General features: G+C 35.9%; 1 protein-coding gene across 1 annotated transcript in view; it reads left to right on the top strand.

Moving 5' to 3' along the window:
• The window catches only part of LOC103897676 (adhesion G protein-coupled receptor A3), a 251679-nt gene that overhangs the window by 230891 nt on the left and 5386 nt on the right, over positions 1–15402 (top strand). Inside the window, exon 18 of the mRNA XM_009277787.2 lies at positions 13489–13584. Within this exon, the coding sequence (XP_009276062.2) occupies positions 13489–13584 (96 nt within the window). The remainder of the gene's footprint in view (positions 1–13488; positions 13585–15402) is intronic.

Genomic DNA, 15402 nt, shown 5'->3' with positions numbered 1-15402 from the left:
ATAAGTCATGGATGCACAACTTCTCTGATACAATAATAGAATTTATACATAGCATAAATTTTTGTTGCAACTACTCTTGGCTACAGTCACAGCTGTAGGCATTGTTGATGGGATGTGAAGTGGGGTCTTTTTCTGACCTCAATCCTGTCCCATCTCAGTTACATTTTAATAATGCACTGTACTCTTCTGAAGAACTCCGTCTGGCTCTAGGCACATAGCCTTCTAATTATAGGAATTTTCAAGCTGTGTTCACTCACCTGTGAATCAGTCTACTCTGAGTAGTGCATATGTTTCAATTTACAGAGTGATATAAACTAGAAGAGCAGTAGGTCTAAAGAGCCCTTCTCTCAGCATTGACAGCTAGTATGGATGGACCCTCGTAAGATTGAAAAGATTACAATGAATAATAAGTTAATCATAGAATCATAAAAATAATAAGTTTGGAAGAAACATCTGTAAGTCATCTAGTTTAACTTTCCGCTCAAAGCAGATCCAACTTAAAAGTTAGCTCAGGGCCTCATCCAGTCAAGTTTTGAAAATCTCCAAGGACCCTATTTCTTCCTCCCATCCTAGTTCTGTTTCCTTTTAGCTTTCGTCTTGATTGGACCACAAACATTAAATGTGAGGCTGTAACCTAGTCTGAAATAAAGCACAAAAACCCCACTCTTAATCCTGTGAAAAAAACCCCATCAGTTTAACAGAACATCATTAAAATTCATAGGTATATAATGTAAATTTAGGATGTACATCCTAAAAATTAAAATTAAAATTCAGTTAAAAAGTTAAAGTTAAAATTCATAGCTACATAATGTAAAATATATAAATATCGTGTTTATAAACACAAGTAATTCTCATCAAATTGCACATAGTATATCTAAACTATTGATGAGAGAATATAAGGGACAGCAAATGAAACTCATCATGTGGTGGCTGCCTCATTCTGCCACAGTCCATGAGGACTCTGATTCTCTAGACCCGACTCTTTCAGCCTTTCCAGAAGTTTAACAAATTTCTAAAAAACTGCAGAAATAAGAATAAAATAGAGTTGTGACTGAAGTGATTTTCCATCCCTGCAAACTGAAAGTATCTCTACCTCATAAGGAAATTAGCACCGTTTGTGCTAATACCAGAATACTGAATATCCAGTGCTCACAGCACTCAGGTGTGATGGCTGACCCTTAATCGTCTAATTCAAGCAAAAAGAATCTGTCTTCCCCATCACAGAAGAGAGTCCAGGCACCTGATTATTGAGTATTCACAGATGGTTTCCTCTCACTATCACTTAAAGTAGCAGGTTCACTTGGTATAATAGTTCGCTATAGGAAAGTAAACTTTAAATTATTTCTTGCCTCGGGGTGTGTTGTTATGCATAGTAGTTTTTTGCTCACATTGGTCAGTGTACACTGAGTCAATGTGTGTAGCATTAAGAAGGTAGGGAACTTTGTTATGCCCTAACAAAAACGTGATGTATTCAATTATGTGAAGGTTGTTGTTATTGTTCTAGAAAAATATCTGAATACCTTAATCATTGTTACATGGGTTTAAAATTACTTGGTCCAGATAATACTTAAGCCATGAAGAAAAGGAAATGCAGCTTTCTTTCAAATAGCAAACTGAGGAATATACTACAATGTTGAAAGACATGAAAATGAAGCTGTCATTACTAAGGATTCCTAAGTGAAAAATACAGGAAGTAATAAAATGTGCTTTAAAAAATGTTGGAATACCATCTAATTACCAAGTCAAGGACAGTAGTTATTCACAATTAATCAAATTAATAGGTTTTGGAGTTCTAATGTTTTCTTTCTGTATGAGTCCGTTGAGGTGGTTGCATATACTATATATACATGTTCCAAATGTGGCCAGCTGAAAAACTGTATTATCATTCATGGGAGATGCCAACATTTTTGATATGTCTTTTTATTCTGAAAAGGAAATTAAAGTCAATATTTAGAAGTGATTAGGTAATAGATATTCAGAAGAATTTCTGGTTGGGAAAAAAATGGAAATGTTTCATCTTGATTGTTTGGGTTTTTTACCTGAGCTATATTTTGCAGCTTCCCATTTTAAATTTCTGGTGCATAAATTTTCAGTAACTCTAGCCTTTGTGGAGTGCAAGTTAATTCATGAGGCAGGCACTCTATTCTGTTCTGCTGCTCCGTATAAGTACTGAGATATACTTGCTGATATACCTCAGCAAGTATTTGTGAACAAAGACACTATAAGGGTAGAAATACAAAAAAAGAAAAAGCCCCATGTTTAACTTATACAGACATCTTTTACAGACACAGAATACTTTTTTAGGTTTTTCACAGTGCAGTCTTGGTAAATAAAGCAAAAATGTAGTGCCTTCAGAATCGATATGTCTAGTCATCTAGGGTGTGTTTTAGGATGTTAACGCCTGTACCTTGCACTGACTTCACCTGAAAGTGTTTCTCTATGGTTTTCTTTATGACTGAAAGCAGTATTCTGTATGATTGAAAATCATGTCCTTGATATTTGAGGTACCAATTTTTCTTAACTTTCAGGGATGCCCCCTCTTTAACTCATGACCTGTGGCAAACCTTAAAAATATTAGAGCTATTCAAAAAAATTAATTGAAAAATGTTAAAATGGGAACCAAAATAAAGCACAGAGTCCCATCCTTTACCGTGCACTGAATATGGACTTTAGAGGAATTCAAAACCTGCTTGTATGCTTTTCACATCAGAAACAATTCCTTTCAGGAAACTGTTTCATCTTTTCTCTAAAAAGCTTCATAGCTGGAAAGATTCAACAGAAAGGGTTTTGTGGTTTCCATGGATCTTCTGCGTAAATGCTTTTCAATTTTAAATGGCCCTCTGGGTTTGTGACTGAATACTTCTCATCGACCAAGATGATTTAATAATCAAAATGATATTATTTTTATTTAGTGTGTGGTTTCTTCATGTCTTAAATAAGACTGTTTGTTCTCTCACTTTGCCTGAGGTTATATCTTGCTCTAGCTGTGTGATTAGATTTTAGATACATGCAGTTGAAAATAAACCCAATTACCTAAATAAATGGAAGGTAGAAGTAAATTGTGATTAACACATAATTGTAAAACCAGAGAGGCAGAAGCCTGAAACACTGTGTTTAATTTTGGTGATGTAGCACCTAACCCTTAACAATATTTTAAAGATGGGGGGTTTATTACCTTACTGGTCAAATCCGAAACAGTAATAAGAATGCTTTGAAGTTTTAATATTTAAACTCTAATAGAGCTACCTCCATATATTATCTATACACAGACAGTATAAATATGTCTTGAGTATTGTGGGTGGGTATCATTTAAGAATATGCATAGGATGTGCTGAACAAATCTAGGTAAAGAGATGAAATTTACCATTGTTCTGTAAACTTCATAACAAAGCACTTTATGACATATGAATATATTAAACATGAATCTATTAAATATTAAAAATATGCATGTTACACGGTGGCCAGAACATGTATCATCTTGAAGTATTTCTGAGAGTACTCTGTATAACAGTAACCAACCAATCACTGTTATGTGACAGAAACCAGCTGATGCATTCAGCAGTTTTACATACAATTATGTGTGAAGCTGTAATTTTCATTTTCATTGAAGAAAGGCAATTTTTTTTTTTTGACGAAACGGCAGATTTCATGGGCACCATTACATTTCCTAAACACATTATTTTAATGGCCTGTATCAATCAAACAGGCTTTATAAGATGCTTGAAAAGTTTCAGGGCCAGCAGAAGAGGTAAAAATGCTTTTTAGTTTGTTGGAGCTGTGCGTTCTTGCTACTGTTTTCTCTCTGTAAGTAGTAATGCCAACATTCATCATTTAAGAATCAGTAAACTAAAGTAAAAATTGTGGTATTAGTGTAAAAAACAGGATATTTTTTGAAAACAGGGAGTTTAAGATTCCTGTTTGTCTGCTAGTTTTTGAACCATTAAAGTTCACATTTCTCACATTTTGCTTATAATTATCTGTAATGGAAAAATGGAAATTTATTCTTATTTATATTATGATCCACTTAAAGAAACAGTTTGTTTAGGGATGTGACTGTTGTTGAGACTTTCCCTGTCTAATAACTGGCTAATCAACCTGAAATGGGTAGAGATCATTAAGCTCCTGTAAGTTTCACTTGACTAGATGGACAGATGAATGACAAAGATAAATATCTCAAAATAAGGGAAGGCTGAAATGATAGAGAGATGGCCTAACTATGCGAAAGATCTCAAGAGGACCTTGTACCTTTTTAGACACCAAAGACAATCGTAAGACAAAATCTGTAGGAAATCAGGTTTCAGTTGTTTCTGTGCCCGCATAAAAGTTCAGTAGAGAAAGCTGACATTCTTTATCACCTGCCCTCTGGAACAGGAGCTTAATATTGCATCACAAGATACAAGGCTTGCAAAAACATGTGTGAATTAACAATGTAGTTTTTATGGAAATTGACATCTCTGAAGTATTTCTTCTATTTTTCTTTCTTCTAAACAATTTCAGCTCCCTCTGGCACTGTGGGCAAAAATTTTGCCCTTCATATAAGATCATTGATTTATATAAGAGAAAAAGGAAAAGAAGACATGAATTTAGGAGAAGAGAATTAATGTGTCCTCCCTAGAGATATTTCCCAGGAGTTCCTGTATTCTCTTTTCATTGTCTGTTTGCACATATCTGTCTTGAATGCTCAGCTGAGCAAATCTAAGAACAAGCCACCTGGGTCTACCAGTAAAGTCCCTATCTTCATGACATTGATTGCTTGGTCATGAATATCTTCTGAATCATTTTGTGCATGTAAAGTGGAAGAACTTAACAGAAAATAAAGCTAAGACTATTGTTCTCTAGAAAATGGTCAGTTTCACGTATTACCTGTGAAACTCATGCAATCGAAATTATTCAGCTCGAACTTGGCAATACAGCTCACAATAAAAAATAAGGTCTCAGAATTTCTCTTTTTAATACAAAAATAGATTTCATACCTTAAAAGAAAAATATACCAAGTAGTGAATAAATAACCTCTGAATAAACTCTCCAAATGTTCTTTTCCTGTGAAAGCTGAAAATAGTATATATTCAGGTGATATAAAAATTACAAAACAAGGACTTGACTGGTCTGTTTGAAATTTTTTAAAAAATTACTGCAGAAGAAAAAGCGTTCTTGACCAAAAAAATGTTGCCTACAAAGCAAGTGTCAAACTCAACAATGCATAAAACACAGTGGCATTCAGGGAGCTGTATTAGTTACCGCCATAGTAAAATATGGGATTGAAATAAATTCCTTTTAAAAAATACTATTTCAAAATTTAGTCATAGGAGAACATAGACCAGAACCCCCTGTCAGTGACTTTCGCAGTTGATCCAAATTAAAATATATTTCCTCCTGCTAGTTGTTTCATTTGGTTCCTTTGGCAGGCTTAATGAAATATTGCATCAAGTAAAACCAAAGAAACCCGTATTTTCTATTTAAAATTCAAGGTGATTCTACTGACAGTCATAAAACATCGATACTAATATAACATGAATCGAGTATTAACTACATGACAATATAAGGGTACAGCACTTATTATCACTATCTTTGCATGCTTTACTTTTCATTTCACTTTCATATTATATAAAATGGCATTGTCATAGATAGGCTGTTATCAGAATTTCTTGTCTTGATGAGGGTGGATAGGTTAATGGTTCTTTCCTCCCCTTTGAAAGGCAGAAGGACATCTTGATGGTAATTGGCTTTCTAAAGGTGTACTGCAACGCTCGGTGAAGCAGTTGTGTTTGATTCAGTAGGCTGGAACTGCAAAATAATTTCAGCTAACAGCTGTATGCCACAGTATTCAAATGCCTGGCATTTGAATTGTGTGAATGATTGTGCAAATAGAAAATACGCAAAGCATGAGTATTATTTCTCCTCCTATTATTTCTATCCAAGCATTAACATAAACAGTTTTCTCTCTACGAGATCCATGCTCTTTTTAAACTTTTAAAAATATAAATAGATTCTTTAAGAAGTGCTAATAAATATATTTTCTTTCTACATGCTGCTTAATATTTTACGTACTTCTTTCCTTCAGAAGTACATTCAGCATGAGTACCTCCTTACTCTGACTTAAGTTATTTATTCATTTAGCCTGAGCAGAAGTAGAAGTCAGTAGAGCTATACTGCAGCATGGAATGCACTGTAAGAAGCACCTCTCTCTTTGATTTCCAACAGTCCCCAAGGCATTGTCCAATAAAATAGAAAAAAAAAAAAAAGGCAAGGTCTCTCTTGCTTCTTAGATACAGTGGCTCTTCAAGTTGGTCTAGCTCACCAACAGACAATACAGTTATCTCTATGTAAATGAAACTCCTTTCTCTTCTGAATTTTCTCTAAACATTTTTTTGGGTTCTTGAATTCTTTTTTCTATTTTTTTTGGTATATGCATTGTTGTTTCTCTGTCCTCTCTGCTGGCTCAGACTGTCTTACAGGGTCATGGTAAAGTAAACTGCAACTGTACTGCCAGTCTGTAAATTCCTTTTCATCTGCAAAATACCGAAGTAGACATACTGGCTACACTAGCCATGAAGGGTGTTAACCAAAGAAGTTGAACAGAAATAGCTTCAGCACATCCTCTTGGCTTCCTCCACTAGCAGGGCCTAAACTCTCACACTACCTAAATGGCAGCGCATGAGACGTTATCTGACATAGATGGAAAGGAAGAGAAGCTTAGTATGAATATCTAGTGCAATGGGCTCGTGTGAGAGAGACAAGTGTTTCTGAAGCCATTTGATGTGAGGTTTCACATCTTCTGATTCTCCCACTTTATTGTCCAGGTTCCCATATTATCAGTCTCTAAGGGCAGACCCAGCAAAGTATTGAAACTCCTATGTCATGGCCAATTCTAATAAAAAGTTAGAGCCTAGTTTTGTCAAGTGGAGGCCTGGACATCTTAACGCTGAACAAACAAATCTGCAGAGACTTTTCTTAATTGTTTTGTCATTCATCTCTCTGTGTATTTAGTTTCTGGCTCTAAATGGAGATTATAATACATATTCTTACAAGGACATTATGAAGATTAAGTAAGTGATGTTTGTGAAGCTCTTAATTTGCAATAAGATATAGAAAGAAGGGATATAGATAAAAATGAATACCTACCTGTCCAGTGATCTTTGTTCCTTCCTTCCACTCATTCCTGAATGAGTGAAATGCCTTATGGAAAAAAATGGACTGTAAACCGGCAGTTAAAAAGATTAACAATATTGCCACATAAAGGTGCTAAATAGAGTTTTCACACAACTCTTAATTCTGATTTTATTTACCTTTTAGAGTTTGACTTGTAATATTAAAGTTTATTTTAGCATTATTAGTAGATTGTTTTTCTTTTTTTTTTTAAGTGTATTCTCTTTCTTTTTTTTTTTGAGTTTATTCTCCATATTTATATTCTACTTCGCAGACAGGGAAAAAGCACTTAAGAAATATATGCTATTTCTCTTCAGCAAGGCCACGAAGCAAAACTAACGCGGTATTTGTAAATATGTTCATAAGTCAAGACTATCTAGGAATAGGATTCAAAATGACAATTTTTTTTTCTTAAATGAAAATACATTTTCAAAATCCCATCATTTCTACAAAGTCTTCTTTTTATTTTATCAAACTTCCCAGGAAAAGGACCATGAAATGATGTGATGCATGAAAAATTCAGGAAGAATAATTTGAAAATCAGGCTCATAAATTCAGCTTTCTGCAGAGCAGCTACTTATCTGCCTGCCTGCCTGCCGGGTACTTGAACTGTGGCATCTGGTTAGCTCAGAAGTTAATGACCATTTTCTATATGGATTATTTTCACAAAGATGTTAAAATCAAATCCCAGCTCAAGGAAAAATAAAAGGGAAAGTCATCTTGCTGTGACTCCTTTTATTTTCATGTTTATTTTGCAAGTGGCTAATAGATTGACATTTCTTCCTGTATGAACTGTGCCCTAGAAGGGAGTAGAGCTAAATAGATGAATCTTTTTTTGTACTGAGGAAAAGGAAAGAAATCAATGTTTCACTGGTATTTTTATATATCTAACATGTACCTTTTTAGACTTGTGCAGGCAAAGAGGAATACTTTTAAATATACATACATTTTAATCAAGTAATGTCTGCAATAAACACTATTTGAAGCTATTAAATCACTTCCTGATACATCGCCATTCTGCCAACCCCTGCAGAAAAAAACTTTAAATCAGTCTTGCATTACACCCACAAAGCCAAGGTCTGTTCCTTTTTGGAAGAATTCATTCCAGAGTCAAGGTTCTTATCTGGAGACAATTTTGGGCTAGAGAATAGCCAGACGCTCAAGCAAGAAATTCATCACTGGGTAGAACTCTCCTTTAACTTGCTGACTTACTGAGTAATATTTGTGGAAATAAACTTAGAGACTATTCTGTATGTTAAGTTAGCAGAATGGATGCTGTCTGCAGGCTATTGCAGTCATTCTTGCTGACATTATCCTGCTTCTATCAGATTGGCTATGTAGCTCCCAGTATTTTGTGGTAGGGTTTGCCTTACAGGAGGAGTTCTTGCTGAAAGGAAGCTGGAAAACAGTAAGCCATGATGTCAACAGAGGGACATCACCTCAAGCAGTGTCTGCTGCTCTGTTGGGGGTTTTTTGTGTTTATGTCAGTGCATGTAATAAAAAATATTGTACTTGCTGGTCTCGGGCAGCTGCAGCAGGAACTTAGGGGTTCCCTCTAACGTTCAATGAGTATGATTCCTCCCTCCGCAAATTACTGCACATCATTTGAGCGTGTCTGCATAGCCTGGTTTTCAGGCCGTAGGTGTTGCCTACGCTGCAGCTAAGAGGTGTGAGTGCAGCAGGCTGAGGCCTACCAGGCTAGCTTTAATCTAATTAGCTTGGATAACAATATTAGTGAAGATGTGATAGAATGAGCTTCAGTAAATAAAGGTATGCTGATGTGAAAGCCTGCTAGGAATCATCAGGACATCCCTGGGTGGCCAGCAACAACAATGTACAAATTTTAAAAACTCTTACCAAGGGCTATTGAAGCAACAGCTTGGCAATTGCTTCAAAGCCCCAAATCATCCCACAGATAGTTTACAGTTTTCCCTGTAAAACAATTTTAAAATTTTATATAAATTAACTGCTTGTCAAGATAAAATTTTAGTTGAAAGAAGTTTTAATTTCCTCCCTGTGGTTTCCCACTCTTTAAAGATTTGCATGCATGGCTATCTTGACTACAGCCAAACCCTCTGTGTTAGCTGGCTCCATCATAACAGTCACATCTGTCAGAGCAGGGTTCTTCTGTCTTCTTACTGCTGCCTACAGAGTTTCATTACTGGTAGCCTGAGTATCACCGTTTGCATTCTTGAATGGTAGAAGAGTTAACACAAGTAGATGAAATTGGCTCTGGGTCCTGAGTTACTGCACATTCTTTTGTGAAGAGCAGACAGTCCACTGGCTTAATGAGAAAAATTAAAAATTAACTCAGAAGTAGGAAAGGTAATTGGAAGACAAAAGCTGGTTACTGAACCAAAGGATATAGACCTTTAAAGCTTTAAAACCAAAAGATAGTCATGAGAGGAAGTAGTATATGTATGTTAGGCAAACAGTGTAGGAAGAAGATTGATCATTATTTTCAAAATAAGAAAATATACTGGGGGTGGGGGGGGGAAGATGGTTGGAAAGCATGTACTTGCTCAATCTACAATCCTTCCGGTACTGCTTTATTATATTGTTCTGTGAATGAGCATTACTGGACAGGAGCATCGCCCCTTACTTTTGCTCTTGTATGGCTGAAAGACACCGAAAGTTGGCTGCAGCAGCAAAAGCAGCAGAACCCAGCATCTCTCCAGTTACAACCCTTACACTCGGACCACTTTAACTGGTCTGGAAAATCTGCTCTGTGTACATGCCCCGGCAGTGCTATACGAAATACCAGTGGATGTTAGCGTTAGGGCTGCACAGGGAATAGCGCGCGCAGGCTCCTCCTCCACAAATCAGGCTTTGTAGGGAGTAACAGGCAGATAGTCATTGGCAAGGCTTAGTGAATACTGGGGGGGAACCACACTAACCAGGGGATCCTTCAGATAAGATTATATTCTTCTTGCTCCTGCTTGAACTCACAGAGAGGCAATCATGTTTCTTAGGCTTGCATACAAACTCCTGGATGCCATGATTTGCCCATCCCTTCATTTACAGTAACAGAGAGATGCCTTGTGTTTAAACATAGGATGGGAATTAAGAAGCCTGGTTCTGAAACAGATTTTCTGTGTGACCTTGAACACTTAATCTCTCCTTGCTTGTTTTCTTATCTGTACAACAGGGATAATAATGTTTATCGACCACACAGGGGGCTGTAAGGCTAAATTAATTAATGTTATGAAGCACTTTGATTCTCTTAGATAAAAGGTTTTCTAGAGGTATGAAGCATAGCTATTTATTAGCTGCATTTTCTTCCGTTTTTATTCATGCCCTATCACTTCTACTTCAGCTTTTTCTTCAAAATTATTTGTCCTAATCATCTCATCTGGGTGAAAAAAGAAGAAATTGATAAAAACCAATGATTGCATGGAAACTAATGTTTGGAAAGACTGGTCTAAATTTCTTCATTTTAAGTGTACTTCCTCACAACTAACATGTATATGGATCTTCTTGAACAATGTTTCTTCTCTTGGGTGACTTTCCAGTGTGGTCTCTTCTTTTTTATGTACTCTTTAAGGTATCCACAAATATATGGGCAAGAATATGCACTCCTGCTCTTACGATTTAACTTCCATTTCTTTGATTATATTTTCTGCTCGTTCTGTTTTAATCCCATTCCTCTTTTGCTGACTTTTCTTCTATTTGGCAGCCTTCTTTTCCCTTCACGCCTCAAGAATCCCGAATCCACCAATGAAGAATTATTTGTATACACTGTCATTTCTATTTGCTATTTTACTTTTTTTTTTTCCAGTGAGACAGGGCAGGCAGTGTGCTGTGCTGGATATCGGTACAGTGCACCTCAGGTACACTGAAACCATTTGACTTCACCTTCCGTCATTTCTAGAATGTATTTTCTTTCTCTTAGCAATGAGCCAGGACAGGAATTTGGCTAGATTTTGCCACATTTCTGAAGCACTGTGTAGCTAAGTGCTTCCAGAACATCTGATGCTACTGTTGTAGTGTTCAGCAGCCTGCTGAAAGTGTGAAAAGTGTGAGATATGAAGTAGATTATCTAACACCCAAATACTGGCTTGTCTGAGACTTTAGATAAGGATATGATTTAAATGTATGTATCCAATCTGGAAAAAGTGGCAGCACTGCAAAAAATTAAATTATAGGTTGCATTGTAGGTAAATTCTATGGTGTAATCACTTCAGATGAGTTTGAAGTGCAGTTTCCTATGCTTGCTTCTGTATTCCTATTTTTCTGCTCCTTACTATTTCTTAGATAAACTGGGATTAACTTTTCTATGCTTCATTGCTTACCCTAGCCATTTTCTGAATTTCAAAAATGTCATTGATTATGTCTTTGTTAAAAATAATAATAAGCTATTAAACTAGCTTATTCAACATGCTCAAGTCAAAAGATATGTACAATCATTAAACTGCAGTGAATGAATGGATTTTGTAAGGAGGCAGCTTATTCATTGGAATTTGTTAGGCTCTACAGAATAAGCCAAGTTTGAAGAAAAAAATATATACTTAATGACTTTGAAGTTATAAAATCTGAAGGGCTTTTTGATGAATGTGGAGGATGATTTTCTCTGCTCTGTTTACAACTTAGACCATTAGGACAAAGATTGACTGTAAATGTTAACATGAAATTTTCCAAGGCCTGGCCTCTGCTTCTGCTTTGGAAGGAAGTGGGGAAAAGAGGTTAAGAAATTCTAACACTAATTCTGGATTTGATTTAAATGCTGCTTTATTTAATCTTACTATAACTCTGTTTCTGTAAAAATCCTGCCTTGCAATAGCTGTGAAATTTCCCAATATTTATAACAAATTATAGAAAACTAGTGGCCAGATTCTGGTCAGAATGTCCCCCACACATTATCAGGTTCCTCTTAGTCCTGATGGACAACATAATAGCAGTGATTGGGAAGCGTCCGTATCCCTTCATACTGTTTCCCGCACCAGAAGAGTGGCTTGAAAAGAAACTAATTTTGTCTACTGACAGGAGAGCATTGGTTAAACCTGGAAATGAGTCAGGATGTTCAGAGAACCAGCTGAGCTTCTAGGTGTGGTGGAACATTTTCCTTTTGGTCACTGAGCAGCATTCCTTCCAGCTGTAGCCTCACATATAATGGGGCCGGTGCTCTCCACCTCAGAGACCGCAGCGGTGGAAGTGCTGTGCTCCATGCATAATTTTGTGTTTTGCTTATATAAATGGAAAATGTGATGATGGTTTATTTTGCTGAATTTGGACTATAGGCATGCAGGATGCCAACTTCAGTGAAACATCCCCTAGGACTTTAATGTAGCCTAATGATCATACATTGGAATGACTGCTGCTTCCAAGTAGTTCAATGGCATTTAACCAGTTAAAGGGGTGTGAAACTATGTGCTTTCAGTCTTAGCATACAAGTCCTTACAGCAAGATTAACACTTAGGTTAACACTCTTTTTGGATATTTACGCAGGATGCCAACTTCAGTGAAACATCCCCTAGGACTTTAATGTAGCCTAATGATCATACATTGGAATGACTGCTGCTTCCAAGTAGTTCAATGGCATTTAACCAGTTAAAGGGGTGTGAAACTATGTGCTTTCAGTCTTAGCATACAAGTCCTTACAGCAAGATTAACACTTAGGTTAACACTCTTCTTGGATATTTATGAGGTCTTGCTGAAGTCTTAGAGGCCCTCACATTTTAATGCATTTGCAAGGCTGGGTATAGAATGAGTGAAGAAAAGTGTGGTATATGCAAAGGGATATTTAATCCTCCTGATTTCTCCAGATTGCTCCTCTGTGCAGAAAAAAAACATTTTGCCAAGTGGACTGCCCCTTTTCTCTTTGCCTAACTGAACTTCGTTTCTTTTGTCATCCAGAAGTTAGGAAAATGTTTCTGTGATTTCACTGAATTTCCCTGGGAACGTTTTCAGGTTAAAGTGAATACAGCTGCTTTGTCTGAATATTTTTAATATTTAATATAATGCTTACATATTTAATAACTATTAAATATAAATAGCTAGGTGAGTGGAATAACTTTCTTTGGGATGTAGGTTCTTTCATTAGACAAGAATGAAAGTCATTCATATGACTGCAGTAATAACTACATTTACTAAAGACCTAAGTCAAGAGATTGTTAAAAGTGGGTCCATATAAATATTAAATATTAAGCTTTCTGCTGTTTGCTTCATGAAGTACAGTGTTTATTGTGGCAATACTTCATTCTTTGCTTTTCTGGTTTTAGGGACATGTTTAATGTTTCAGCAACATTGCATACTCAAAATACTTCAAGAAGGTACAATTATTTAAATAGCAGTATTGGACTACAAGTCAGGCAAATTAAAATATCAGTTATTATCTCTCAACAGATTTTACCTGATTAGTGGTGGAGTTCCTTTCATTATATGTGGGATTACAGCAGCAACCAATATCAATAATTATGGGATTGAAGGCAATGCACCATAGTAAGTATAAACTATTGTCATAAAACTTTTAAGGAAAATGTATTCTTTTTCTTATGCCGATAAATGTAACTGACTTCATAAAGGGTGCAGACATGCCATTTGGGATGACATTTGTTATGAAATTTTATTAAATAATAGCTGTGAAAGAGCAATGTCTTAATCTGGAGCTTGCTGCTTTACCTCTACCAATTTGACTCCACTACTGTCAATAGAATCACTTTTCATTTACAGAATTACTCTTCATTTACATCTGAGTAAGTGAAAGGATATTAAAAATACCTAATGGATAGCATATTTAATGGAGCTACTAATTAATTAAATACTTTCAATTCATTATCTACCTTGAATTGATATCCTCCAGGTGACTTAGTTAAAGCAATTTACAAATAATTATGTGAAAAAAGCAGAAGTAGAAATCCCTCCCCCACCTCCTCCACGCGTCCCTCCCTTAAAAACCAATTATTTTGGATTTTCACCACCTGGAAACGTTCCAGTCACAATGTCTTGCAATCCTGACATAGCCCTCTAGTGTGTTAGTGTTCAGTATACCTCCATGAGCTGTCCAGGCATCACATTGTTATTAATTCTTGGCATGACACATGAGATATCAATAAAGTACAGTATGTGTTTCCATAAAAGTGTAGCAGAAAGTGAATCAGACTGCAAAGTTAGATACGTAAAAGATCAGCATGGCAATGACTGGCATGCTAATGGATATAGTAGTACTCTGCCAGTACTAGTACTCTGGAGGACATCACTCTTAGTTACTGCCTTGAGCATCTATTGTAATACATTTGAAACTAGTTATGTTCTGGGTAAGAAAAGCGGAAACAAAGGATAATGGTTTGTAAGTGAGCATTTGGCTCCTTAAAGGCATTTTTATAGGTAATTGAAATTTAAATTCTGGTAATAAATTAATACATACCATGGCTAACTGTTTGCTCTGCCTAGGGCCCAACTCATATTCATATATTTATTCAAAATTATCCAATTAGACAATCACTTGTACTCAACAGTATATTAAAAGACTCAATTATTTATGTTCATAAATGTGAGACATTTTTCATTTTGGCACAGTTACAGAGGTTATACTTCTTTAATCATGTTAATCATAGCCAATCAATACCTGGTACCACAGTCTGTACAGAAAACAAGGCACAGATGAGGGGTGGTTATAAGACTGAGTAAAAAGACAGCTCAAGAACAGCATAGTGAGTTATATGCCTTATTCATTTTCAATAATATTAGTACAGTAAATGTAGATGCACAAACTTGAACTTTTTTTTACGGAACTGATTTTTTAAGTGATCCACACTGAGATTTGACTTGAAATAAGAGCATCCCAAGAGACTGTTCCACTGGGGAGCATTCCATTCTCCACTTTGCATCAAATATGCAGCATTCAAATGTACTTCAAGTGTTCATGTAGCTTTGTGCTCTCTGCTTATCCAATTAAATATAGGTGGTAACTTACCTATCTTTTCACAGATATCTTTCAGGGAATCTTTTCATGTGCATGTCTGACAGCAAAATATATACTCCTTGGAATGTTTCTAAGTTCATTAATAAATGTGTGTATGTTTTTGTTTAAGGTTCCGATTTTAAAAATTTTAAATAGTTATGCTGCAGTTTCTTGTGATAAATACCCAGGGGGACTGCCTCTTTTTAGCTGAGAGGTTCTCAGCCTGGGAGAAAAATTCGTTCTGCCCTTTTTATAGTAAGTGGTAGATGATTCCTGGCTTGACAATAATGTGATATCAGAAGGTTCCTTGCTGTATTAGAGGGATTGCAACCAATCACACAAGCCTAAATGAGTAT

The sequence above is a fragment of the Aptenodytes forsteri genome, unplaced genomic scaffold (assembly GCF_000699145.1).
Source record: "Aptenodytes forsteri isolate BGI_AS27 unplaced genomic scaffold, ASM69914v1 Scaffold15, whole genome shotgun sequence".
Classification (NCBI taxonomy): Eukaryota; Metazoa; Chordata; class Aves; order Sphenisciformes; family Spheniscidae; genus Aptenodytes; species Aptenodytes forsteri.
Note: the sequence above shows the minus strand (reverse complement) of the source record. Positions and strands in the feature narration are given on the sequence as shown.